Genomic DNA, 13630 nt, shown 5'->3' with positions numbered 1-13630 from the left:
TGATGTATTTGAAACGCGTATAATAGTTGTGTTTTGAACCTTACCGTCGCAATGTTTCTTCTACTGTTTGCAGCCTAGTAACGTTTGAATTACGTTTGTAATATTTTGGTCAAATCTAATTTTCAAGTGTATATTTTCTTTTGCCTGACACTTTATTATGTTGGATATATCCTGACGTTCATATGTGCTGCAAACCCTATCCCTCTTTTGTGTTAGCTGTCAAAAGGTGTATTGTGATATGGAATAAGTGAAATAAAACTTTTTGCATTTCTTAAAATTACCTACATTGCATACACCTCCTCGGGAAAATCTCATGAAGGTTGTATTTATCAATTCTTCGTATTAAATTGATATATGTTTTGTGGTAGAGTTTGTCATCCTTTTAACTGGACAACCTTAATGAAGGATTAGGAATTGTTAAAACATAAGAAAGATGTATTTCGATATTGTGTGAATGTGGTTTTGAAAATATTATTTGCTGTTGAACAGTCATCCCCCACATAGAAATACCTTGTATTCTGATATATCCTAAACGACTACTGAGCACGGTTTCGATTGTAAGGTAACTACATATGATATACCTAGCCCACGTCAAGCACACACCTATTTATTAACATTATCTGAGATGCTATCTTTATTCGTACAATGGCAGTGTAGGGCCAATTCACTATTGCTTAACGACCCTTAAATAATTCAAACATTAATCGAGCCGGTAGCGTTCGTGTTGCGAGCCAGTTGAGATTAAAATACCTGATATCTAATTGTTTTCGTGTAAATTCTTTATGAGAGTTCTACGTTCGTAGTACAGTGCAAGTCCTAATTTGATTAAGATACGAGAGAGCGTTGGTTACTAGGAGCCGTGGACAAAACGGGACTGTGTGGATACAGTGCCTTTATTTGTGCGTCAGTATGTGTTGTGTCTAGCATTTACTTACCTTGATTTACTTTCAAATTATCCCAATGTATCATTGGTAAACTCATGTTACCTAGGATAGGAAATTCTGAACTGAAATACGGAACTGTGAGTTACTATTGACGAAGTAACTCTAGGTATATCGCGTTGCCATCACAACACTCTATCTTGATACGCCAGACTAGTTTTCATTTGAACAAGTAACTTTATGACGTAAACATCGTTATTATAAAAATTAGATTATATCGTGAGTCATTATGGCTGGAGGGAGCGAGAAGAAAGTCATCAAGGGAATGAGAGATGTTCCCAAACGTCCATCAGAAGATGAGAATGAAGAGGAATCTCTTCCTGCCATGTCAGAGGAGGAGAGAAACTGCCTGAATGCCAAGATGCACCTCCTGACACAAACCACAGACGAAGGCACGTCCCTGTAAGTTGTTCTTGTTGTTTGTTGTTTAACGCCGCTCTCAACAATATTCCAGCTATATGACTGTGGTCTGTAAATATCGTGTCTGGACCAGACACTCCATTTATATACATCATTGGCATCGATCTATGCAATAGAGGTGCGATGACATGCTTCAACCAAGTCAGCGAGCCTGATTACCCGATCCCGTAAGTCGCCCCTTACGGCAAATCATGGGTTGCTGAAGACCTATTCTAACCCGGATCTTCACGGGTATGCTTGAAAGTAAGCCGAGGTCACAGCAAATTTTGATTATTAATCTTATTTGTTGGAATCTCCATAGCAGCACATAGTAGTAGATGCCTTGTCTTTAATAACATTTGTTAAGCTTTGACATAAGCTACAAGTTTGTCTGGACCAAACTTGATTATTTCCTGTCCATTTGAGAAATATTCTAGGTTTATCACGACCGCCTGCATATATAACTGAGTCTGAACTGGGCACCCGATCAACAAAAGTCTATTCTACTCAGGAATAGCAACAGACGAAAAGCTTATCTTATATGTTTACCTTAGAATACCACCAATTGTCCATACCATACACCAACTGTAATGCCATGAGTTATGAAAGTTAACAAAGGCAATGAAAAATGGTTAAGTAATTAGTTCTTTTTTATTACTTATGATAACGATGAGTAAGGAAGTATTGTTTTACGTCGCTTTCAGCAATATTCCAGCAATATCACGTCGGGGGACACCAGAAATGGGCTTCACACATTGTACCCATGTCGGGAATCGAACCCGAGTCTTCGGCATGACGAGCGAACGCTTTACCCACTAGGCTACCCGACCGCCCCTTATGATAGCAAAACAGTTGTTGTTAATACAAATATAATTTAAGACTCTTTATTGCTTCTTTGTAATAATATGCCACATTTTACAGTACACCTCCATCTCATGCTGAGATTTTTTTTTCAGGAGTGGAAGATTAGACTGCGTTATTGTGTGCAATATTATACAAGGCTAATCAGAACAGCAGACGTAGTATTGTATACATTCTGAAACTAACAGGAACTCTTATATATTGTGGTATTCAGGATCCGCATTCTCCCATAAATTTCAGAAACGTGAATTTGACAGAAAGATCCCACACCTGTGGACTTACTGGGGGTACATGCTCCAGAAACTGGTTCCTATTGCCACTCGAAATAGAATAACGGTCTCCTCTTTTTGAAGCTGAAACATTGTCTTTAATTGCTAGATTGATAATAAATGAGAATAAGCAGGCAAAATCTAAACAATCGTTAACATGCCAAAGGTTTCCTGCCATCAAATACTATTTTGTTCGAAATCTCCTTTTGCTGTTTAGCAGGAAGTCTATATAAAACTTATCTTTTTTGTTTGAGACAGTATGCGCCACAAAATATACATTTTTGGATACCCAATACCTTTTAGAAAGAGGTCAAATGTAATAAATGTATTTGGGATTATACTTTCTTAGTAAAGTAGAAATTCTAGTAATTTTTTTTTGGGGGGGGTGAGTCCCGTCCGCGATTCGAACCCACACTCTTAGAGCATTTACATATACATTTTTGTCTACATAATTACATATTTTTCAAACAATCCAAGCATGTCCAGTGAACGATTTAACGAGGACAAATCCTAAAACCTACTAGGAAACACTTTAAATATCATTTACTGTACATTCTTTAGAAATGATAATTTTAAGCCATATATTTTCGTTAATGTTGCATGTCTTTCCTTCTTAAGTTTTCTTTGCTTTGTGTCTTTAAACGGATTTCCTTTTGCCCCATCCAGGGACTTCGTGCGTCATAAACCTCAAACGTTATAGGCGAAATCATAGCAACGCCCGACTCGCTTGATAGCGATTTCACAAAAGCTGTTACCCGCGATACACGCATTTGTATGGTCGTAACCGTTTCGGAAACTAACACATATATGTTATAAACACATTGCATGTTTCCCCAAAGTTACCTAAAGGAGATTGGGTGTGAAATTGTGAAATCAGGTAAATTGTATTCATACAATTAGTTTATATAGGCATTCCATCAGTTGATGTTGGCATAGTCGATGGGTTATAGACCGTCAACCTCATTTTGGCACCCGGCCTTTCACAATCATTGCCCATGAAACACACAATCACGCAACGAAAATTGGTTATTATTGAATAATAATCATTGACCTAACTTATACCAGAGGGGAGGGGGGGGTAGCCTAGTGGTTAAAGGGTTCGCTCGTCACACCGAAGACCCGGGTTGGATTCTCCACATGGGTACAAGTGTGAAGCCCATTTCTGGTGTCCCCGGCTGTGCTATTGCTTAAAGCGGGGTAAAACCATTCTCACTCATACACTTACACCAGTCGTGAGATAGAATAATAATGTTTTCGTAAGAACTGATGATTTTACTTCTCACAACGGCGTGTCAAACATGCTTCATGCATGCATGAGCCTTGGCCATCCTTCACTTGACTTGGCCGTCATGTCGACGGTCACCAAATTATTTGATACAATGGAGCAAATATTTTTAATCGGACATGAAACATCACAAAACTGGTATTTTCAGTCAAACTTTTGTACGAATTCGCTACGCAAAAAGATGTTTGACGGACTCTGCATGTTGTTTGAAGGGTAACTGCAGTAGAGGCAGCAGAGTAACGTCGCTTGTTTATCGTGTTATTGGAATGGATTTTACTTCCGCATCAAATACTTCTTTCCCTGGCAATATTTATGTTGCCATGAGTGACCCCCGAAATCAAAAGGCCTGTATATTTCAGGAATGTTCAGGCATAGTGATATACCGTATTTCCTCTATTAGACGCCAGGGCTTCTATTTATTTCGGACAAGCCTTTGACCCGGCGTCAATTAGAGGCCCGGCTTCTATTGGAGGGGGAGGGGGAGGGGGAGGGAGAAAAAGATGTTGCAGTTGGGATAGGATGTTTACGATGTGCGATCATGCAGTTCGTCGTCCTGCCCAGGACACTGTAGATCGCTGCCAAACTCGGCTGAGATAATTCAACTCCTATTGGTGGATCTGAAACAAAATAAAATATAATTTAGTCTCACTTACAACACAATCTTTGTAGGCAACAATACACCCGTTTTTCAATAACAATGATTCCATTCTCATTCCACAAACATCTTAGCATTGTTTTACAACCCTCGGGAGCATCAAGGCAAATGAAAGACATCAGGAATAGTGTGACATAAATGTACATGCACATTGAAGCTGTAATATTTCAAATATACAGCCGATACTTGACCGATAGGTGTAGTCAGTGTGACAAGTCAAGTTTCAGGAAGATATTTCCACCTGTATTGATTCGCATTATTGATAACATCAAGGTACGATCACCTGGCAGTGTTACTGTCGGGTGCCTTGGAGCGTCAACCGGAGAACTTCGTCGACCACCTTGAGAAGCTTAGTCTGCAGTTGAAGAGGGACAAAGTGAAGGTCACACAGAGTACAGTAAGGTCTATTCCAACCCCTTCGCCAAGCTACCACCTTGCCAAGGTTGAGCAGAGGCAGTTCCACGTAAGTAAACTTCAATAATTCGACCGCCTCCGTGGTCTAGTGGGAGAGCGGAAGGTCCGTGGTTCGATCCCCGACCGCGTCATACCTAAAGACGTTAAAAGATGGTACTTTTGGTCATACCAAAAGACGTTAAAAGATGGTACTTGTTGTTACCCTGTCTGGCTCTCGGCATTAAGGGGCTGAAACAAGGACTGGTCGGCTCGGAGTCAGTATACTGTGTCTGAGTGGGGTATTCATATTTCTTGATTCAGATGTAGATATATTGACTGCTTGTTTACTACTGTCATGAATTTGGCATCTCCAGCATCATTTTATCTGCATCTATTTTAGCAGGACCATTCAGGAAGATAAAGGTACAACGGTCTAAAGAACACGGCCATTATAGAGCTGATTGCGATTAAGTCACGGCGTATCAGCCCAATTGCGTTGATCGATGCTCATGACGTCAGTCATAGGATTGTCTGGTCCAGACTCTATTATTTACAGATCGCCGTCATATAGCTGGAATATTGCTGAGTGCAGCGTTAAACATAAACAAACAAAGAAAGCATGGCGTAGGTGGTTGCCATTTTGGCAAAGCGGGTATAGTTAATGCATAGTTTAGAAACAGTGACATATATTATCATGGATGTTTTGCGCAGTTTGATTGCGAAGATATGGCTTGAAATGCATGCATGCCTTCCAGAAAATCAGCAATGAGGAGATGAACCGACTCCATGATTTTCCGGAGGAGAGCCTTCAGGAAGATGAGAGATACACCGCGATTCCGAACCTCATGAAACAGGCTCACTGCTTCCAGGTCGGTGGACTAAGTTGGATATTCATATTCTCTGATGTACCCGAAGTACCTGTTTATTTATAGATGCAGGCTATGAGGCTACATTGATCTCCAGCTGTACGTTTGCCACTATTCTGTTTTCATAGTTTATCTCTGTGTCTAAAAGTTGCAAGTGCCAGTATCAGCATTCTCATTAAAATCAGATCTTTTACATCTCTCTGCTTTATCAGAATCCAGGAACTGTGAATGCCTCTCGTTTGTCATTTGCTTGCACTGTTTATCTGTTAATCAAGTCTTTGCTAGGCATTGGGAAGTTGTAAGAACATGAATACATTACACTTTTTAATGGAATGCAACTTCATTTTTACTTTGTCACGACCTTTCGGGGCACCTCGTGAAGGAACATGAAGTAGTCCTGAAAGGTCGTGATAAAGAATAAAAGAAGTTTTTTTCCATAAAGTGTCATGCATTCATCTATTAATCACTTTGTAGGAATTTTTTTTTAAATGTTCATAGACCAATCCAGATATTTTTAACACATTCTTTGTTTGTTACTTCGGATGAATCAATGATGTCTTTTATTACTCAAATATTCCTATGCTTTTCATAAACTGTCGTGTAAATAACCTTGTGACACAACTTTGTTCTTCTGCAATGTCATTCTTGAGCACTCTTGGCATGTGTCTTTGAGGTACCTTTGCGTTCACGACCAACATTTGTATATAAATACGATTTTCAGTATGCCTATTCCTCACATTCGTTGTAAGAGTAATTTTCTTTTTTGTCTCATAAAATGTATCACGGAAAAGAGATCTTCCTGAGCTATCGAATACCGTTTTTACTGATTGAGTTTTGACTCGACCCGACTTATATCCTCAGTAACCCTTTCGTATTTAGTTAATGGATTGGAGCAGCTAAAGCCATCGCACGTCACGCCGATTTTCCTCATGGAGAAAATCCGTGAAGTCCATTTCTATCTCTTCACCTGTGATATTGCTGAAGTGTTCTCAAAGTTGTGTCTTGTGTTCATTGCTTCCCTAGATGGCCGGTGTTGGCCTGTCGATGGAGGAGTACACGCGTATAGCTCTGTCTCTGAGGGAGCTGGTGAAGGTCTGGCCGATACAGACGGTCCGATTCTGGGGCAAGGTTCTGGGACTGAAGCAAAACTACTACGTGGCGGAGGCGGAATTCCCGGAGGGGGAGTATGAAACCGACATCAGTGATGAGGAGGAAGAGGAAGACGACGATCCGGCAGAGGAGAGGGTAGGTGAATCGTGGACATAAAGACTTACAATAAACTTCTGATTCTGTGAGAAGTGAGGAAAGAAATACCAATGTGAAGGAGCGAGTTTGTCCTTCAATATGAGACTTCACCAAGTTTTGAAGTGGGGTTTAACGTCACGTTCAAGATTGCACGTGTGTGCATGGACTCATACCGATTTTATAGTACTGGCCCACTGAGATACCGTGCCACAGTTTAACATGAATACCCCACTCCGAGCCGACCAGTCCTTGTTTTAGATCTTAATGCTGAGCACCAGACAGGGTAACGACAAGTACCCTCTTTTTACGTCTGTTGGTATTACGCGGCTGGGGATCGAACCCACGACCTTCCGCTCTCCAAGCAGACGTTCTTTCCACTTGGCCAAGGAGGCGGTAATGTGGTATTTTATGGTTAAGAAGTTTACCAACTAATGAGGCTTGACACATTACACCTAATGCCGTTTTATGCTAACAAAGTGTAGGATCAGTTTGTGTTACTGTGTTTCAGGAGGATAGCCTTTTTGACGGTAAGTATTTACATATTTTCGAAATATAAGTAGTTCCAATTACTTAACTGTTCAGGATATAAGCATTGAAGCATGAATTTAAATATGAGTCATACATGTTTATATAAAGGAATAAGGTGATACTCTGATATGTTAAGAGCAGCAAAAGACACTTGTCATCACATTTACCATATACCTTATGTCTTTTATGCAGAAACCACAACCATATTGTCTATGAAGCCGCTCTTCAAGCCCCCACGGAAAATCCCCTGTGAGACAGCAGGGACAGGCTTGAACAAAAAGGTGTACTTCGTGTGCTCAGAACGTGAGTGGAGGTCTCAAATACAAGTTTTATATCTTGAAGTTGCAGAAGACAGGGTTGATATACGGATATCAACTTCTTTTTTCTTTTAATGTGATGTTTGTGTACAGATGCCAGTATCTTTTTTAAAGCAAGTGTTGCTATATTTACTCTAGCATCTGTACAGAAACGTCGCATTGAAAGACTAAAGGAGTTGAAATACGTGTCAACTCTGTCTTCACATATACAAATTCTGCTAAGTTCATTTATAAGAAAATGGGATGCAATAGCAATAGCAATGATCATTATCTCATTATTTATAACTAAATAATGTGTTGAGCTTGTATCTAATTGATCTAATACTAACGTTGTTTTCGGTTTTAGACAGCCCCTTTGTAAAGAACATAGATGATATATTGACAAATAGACACCTTTGTGATGTTTAGAGTGCTAAAACGCTTCTTTTAAAGCAGTGGGTCCAATTCCTAAATCATTCATGGATATATTTTTTTATTAATTTTGACTCAGCCTGTCAGCCGTGGTATCGTTTACCCCATGTCACCCCTGAACAAATTGTAGCGGCCAGAAAACTTCGGAAGTACTTCACTGGATATCCAAACCATCAGGTAAGTTAGCATTCCACTGCATTATCGTAAGAGGATACGAAGTAGATTGGGTAGAGTCAGACGTGGTGACATGGTTGATGCATGTCATTGTATCCCAATTGCGATCGATGCTCATGGTGCCATCTTGGGAATGTTTGGTCGAGACTCGATCACCGTCCACATTCCACCGTCATATAGCTGAAATACTGCTACCTGCGACGTTAAACAACAAACAATCTTGTATGTGTACCAGTGTCATCACCAGCCGTTTGGTGGACCAGTTGCGCTTGCACTGACGGGACAGTTCAAAGTGCAACATGAAACAAATTCTGTGACTGTTCCATCTATCTGTTCACTTAATGGATAGCTATTGCGCTCAGGTCTTTCATATTCTGATATATCTGCACATGGGGATCATAGTTTTACTTAGTCTTTTTTTTTTTATTATATTCAATGTTGCTTTACTTAATATATCAAATTGCTTACAGTATGTCAACTGTTCCAGATAAGGAAATCACTGCCTGTTTGGAATTGAAAAAGTAGGTTTTGTTGATGTGGAATGACAAACCAATAATTTGTTGTGGCCTTCAAATGATATACGCATACGAGTAAGACGTAACATATCTACTTTTAAGATGGTGACGTATCCACCATTTCCCGGCCTTGAAAAGAACTACCTTCGCGCGCAGATTGCCCGGATCAGCGCCACAACGCATGTCTCCCCTATTGGATTCTTTAAGTTTGACGAGGAGGGGGAGGAGGAAGAAGAGGGGGAGCCGGCGGAGGGTAGTAAGAATACATCTTTCACTGTTTGATACAGACCTGTGGAGTTATTATCATCCCCCGCCCTACATCTTGATATAGGAACGGAGTTCGTCCGTTCGTCCCCCCGTCATTCTGCTTCTCAAATGGGACAGATTTCTCCAAAACCATTAAGTCAGAGAAATGAAATTTTACACACGGATGTTACTGGTCATGATCTCCAATGGGTTCGAAAATTTGTGTCGTAAATTCATTTTTGTTATGTCCCTTGCGCCGTGCTTTTCAAAGTGTGCATACTGCGTGAAATGGGGACAAGTTTTCTCTGAAACTACTATCGTAACATGAATGAAAGTTTGCATGCTTATCTGAGTGATACATGTCAGGATTGAGTTCGACAGTTGGTGTCGTAAATGATTGTTTTAGAGAGTTATTGCCCTTGTTCCGTGCTTTTCATCTTAGTGCATACTGCGTAAAATCGGGGCAAGTACTTCTCAGAAACAACTGAAGTTACATGAATGAAAGTTTGCATGCTTATCTAAGAGATACTTGTCAAGACTGAGTTCGAAAATTAGTCCTGTAAATAATTTTTCACAAGAGTTTCGTCCTTTGATCCATGTTAATTTACTTGGTGCATTGTTCGGCAATGGGGACAAGTGTTCTAAAAAAATACTGAAATTGCTAGAATGAATGTTTGCATGCTTATCTAAGAGATACTTGTCATGTTGAGTTCGACAATTGGTTCCGAAAGTTACTTTTTAGAGAGTTATATCCCTTGATCCATGTTATTTTACTTGGTGCATAGTGTCTGCTGTGTGGACAAGTTTTCTGAGAAACTACTGAAGACACACTTACCCGTGAAGATCCGGGGTAGGATAGGTCTTCAGCAACCCATGCTTGCCGTAATAGGCGACTATGCTTGTGGTAAGAGGCGACTAACGGGATCGGGTGGTCAGACTCGCTGGCTTGGTTGATGGGTTGATGCATGTCATCGATCCCAATTGGATCATTGGATTGTCTGGTCCAGACTCGATTATTTACAGACCGTCGTCATATAGCTGGAATATTGCTGAGTGCGGCGTTGAACAACAAACAAACCAATTAAAGATACTTATCAAAACTGATTTATGTTTTTCCAGAGAAGGGACCTTGTATGTATTAAATTCGCATTTAATCATTTCTGATGACATAAAGCTGTCAAAATGCCTTTTTTTTCTTTAGGCTTTATAGGACTCTATTTTATGGTTTATATTCACCACTATATGAACAAACACAAATCTAATGTGCCCCATGCCGGGATGTAATGAAAACGATTTTTTCTTGTTCAAATTATCTTATCTTAAATGACAAAATATACTTGGGAGATATATGTAATTGATATTACAACAAAGTTGATGCCATTTCATCTTCCAAATTAGATTTCGAATACGTGTAGTAGTATGAATACGAACAACGAAATTCTGCCTATATTTCTACATTTTCGGGAAAAGTAGAATAACAAAAACAGCATATCTTTGCTGATGTGTTTTGTCTTTACATAGCGTCTATGTTAACAGGAAATAACAGTGCGCCAGTGTTTTCTTTTTCTTCAGGCAGGGAAGGGTTTGTGGAAGATCAGGACTTTGAGGGACTGAGCATGCGAGACCTAACTGATCCAGGAATGGCTACTTGGGTTCATCACACACCTTTTGTCTTACCACAGGTAGAAGGTCTTCCTTTTGTTTTCGTTCATATGTCCAGCGCTTTAATCAAATACTAGTATATCTCTGTCGTAGTTAATTGTCATAATAACACGCCATATCCAACACACACTACCACATAGAGTCCTTTGAAACTTGGGGAACACTTTCTATACCAATAGAAGAGATGCAGTGCAAAGTTTGATTGCAATATTTTGATAATACAGCTATTTTTCATTTTTTGTCTAAGAATGTTTGTACTTAAACATTTGCGCTGCTGACTGGATTCTTTTCAAATTTAGGGAACAGTTTCCATACTTATTATAATAAAGGAGGTGCAGTGCAAAGTCGTGATATAGATATGTGGTTTTTTTCATGTTTTTAACTTAGAAGTATGTTGGGAGTCGAGGTAGGGGTATCAGCGAGCCCTGGTCACTTTGTGCCTTTTTGTTTGTTGCTTTTCACTTTCTAAGACACTGGTGCTTGTGACAACAGGGTCGGATTACGTGGTACAACCCCCTGCAGGGGCACGAGGGGGAGGAAGAGAACGAGGAAGAGGAGGAAAGGAACGAGCCCGATGAACCGGAACCGGAACATGGGCCGCCATTATTGACTCCACTGTCAGAGGATGCCCGTGAGTGGGGATCCTTTTTCATCCGTAGCCATTTTATGCGACAAGATATACCAATATGCAGATGTATGGTTTGATTCATCAATAGTAACTGTTTACAGAGAATATCTCATGAATATGTATCAGTTTTAAGTTAGAATATATATTGTAATATACCTTAGGTGTATGATTCAATATTAATAAACATGATACTGACACATATTCGTCTGATTATGTAGACTATAACAAGAAGAGATTAGGGTTTAGAATAGATTCCCAGCAACTTATGCTTGTCATGAGAGGCGACCAAATGGATCGGGTGGTCAGGCCAGGTGACTTTGTTGATTGTGAGTGTCACTGAACCAGAATGGCGTGGATCGTTGCTCACAATATCGATCACTGGAATATCTGGTCCAGGCTCGATTACTTACATGCCGCCGTCATGTAGCTGGAATATTTCTAAGTCTGACGTTAAAACACAAACAAACAGCATACTATAATCTTGGTTTTTATTTGAAGAGGTTGGGAAAAGTCCGGCTTGGATTGCCAAGGCTTCATCGCAGTTTGTCCCAGAATATTCAGTAGCTATTCTCCACTCGAACACATGGCCAGGAGCGTATGCCTTTGCTTCCGATAAAGGAAGGTGAGTACTGATAGGCGATCAGTGGTGAGTGAGGGAGTCAAGGTTAAAGCCACTTTGACAAAAGCAGTTCAGTTACATAAGGGCGTGTCAGCTTAATGTGGGAGGAAAACCCAAGTTGACTCATGGCGTCGTTGTTTACCGCATTGGTGAAACCCGTGTGCATGAGAATGGTGCCACACAAGGATCATTATCAAGGTGAATCTGGAAATCGTACTTTACGACCAGTGGTTCTGTCCAGGCTAAGGGACTCAGCTCGGCACAGCCAATTGCAGTGTCAATGCCACAATAGATGATCTTAACATTAAGTTAGATCAAATGGAAGGAATGCTTTGTCAGGCGAAACATATGCTCGCTACAACATGGGGTGTCGTAAGTTTGCGAATCGGATTGAAGTGAAGTACAGTCGTGACTCGTTTATACGGACACTTGCGTCATTTCACAATTCGTCCGTATAAACGAATTTCCGTATAACTGAAACCAGCTTCTTACTGGAAGAGTTACTTCCCTTCAATTATGCAACTCATGACAGATGACAGAACAAACAGATATGTACATCCACTCAATCTTTATTCATCCACGTTTCAAAAAGTCTGTCATGGAAGTTTGAACTTGACCACATTTTGAGGTTTGAATTTTAAACAATAATTCCAAATTGTCCAGATCGCCTGTTTTTTCGTAATAGGTAATCAAGGTCTCTATACAAACACGAGCTTCCTTGTGAGTGACTGTAGTGGGTTGGAGGGGCTGCTCGTCTTGCTCATCGTCTGAATCTTGCTCCGGCTGTGTTACGGCTTGCAAAATGTCAACATCACTGAGGGACTCGCCAGTCACCTCTTCCTCATCGCAGTCCTCCAAATACAGTCATAATAACAAACAAAAAATATCTTTGGAACCTAAATCTCTTCGCACATTGAAATGCAGACAATGACAGCTCGGGTAAGGTGCATAAATCATCCAAGAAGAACTTGACATCTTCATATTTTTTGTTTTATATGGCATTTACCATTAAATACATAGCTAGTTATTCAACTAATCCTTTTTTGAAGCCTTACCTTACATTTTCCACCATACAACTGTAATTATTTCACAGGTTTTTTGAGAACGTATATATTGGCTGGGGACATAAAAACCTTGGCAGCTGTTTCGAGCCTGCCATCCCCGAACCACCATTGCCAGAGTTCCCGACCGGAAAGGAAGTAATTGAAGCGGAGGACCCGAAACCGGAAACAGAAGCGGCTGTGCGCTCAGCAATGCGGGAGAAGGAGTTAGATGCCGAGGAAGAGGAAGTTGGAGAGATGGAGGCTGAAGAAGAGGAAGAGGGTGACGAAGAGGACCAATAGGCAGTTGCAGAGAAACGCGAAGCACTGTTATTATTTTATCATTATTTTACCTTCGATATCATCTCTGGAACGTTTCTGCAATAAAACACATAAAAAGTTGTAGGGGGTGGGAATGGCAACTATGCATCGACAATTGATGCAGGAATTCCAAGTGACTCTAAAAGTCGTCGGGGTGATGTGATACGTTTTCGATGTAGAGTTGAGGCCCTTTAAATACTAAAAAACAATCTGTAGCAGTCGATATCAATCGTCTTGAGCTATTTTAGTAGGTTA

The 13630-nt window shown here is 40.3% G+C and overlaps 1 protein-coding gene across 1 annotated transcript; it reads left to right on the top strand.

Moving 5' to 3' along the window:
* Positions 1–1170: 1170 nt before the first annotated feature.
* On the top strand, positions 1171–13357 carry LOC139466124 (radial spoke head protein 6 homolog A-like). Its single transcript, XM_071248148.1, has 12 exons — positions 1171–1343; positions 4684–4873; positions 5559–5672; positions 6693–6914; positions 7423–7441; positions 7635–7745; positions 8250–8347; positions 8962–9115; positions 10678–10787; positions 11260–11398; positions 11894–12017; positions 13108–13357. The coding sequence occupies exons 1-12, from the start codon at positions 1171–1173 to the stop codon at positions 13355–13357; spliced, it is 1704 nt and encodes a 567-aa protein (XP_071104249.1).
* Positions 13358–13630: the final 273 nt, after the last annotated feature.

This window comes from Haliotis cracherodii, unplaced genomic scaffold, assembly GCF_022045235.1.
Source record: "Haliotis cracherodii isolate W230 unplaced genomic scaffold, xgHalCrac1.p SCAF_18, whole genome shotgun sequence".
In the NCBI taxonomy this organism is placed as follows: Eukaryota; Metazoa; Mollusca; class Gastropoda; order Lepetellida; family Haliotidae; genus Haliotis; species Haliotis cracherodii.
Note: the sequence above shows the minus strand (reverse complement) of the source record. Positions and strands in the feature narration are given on the sequence as shown.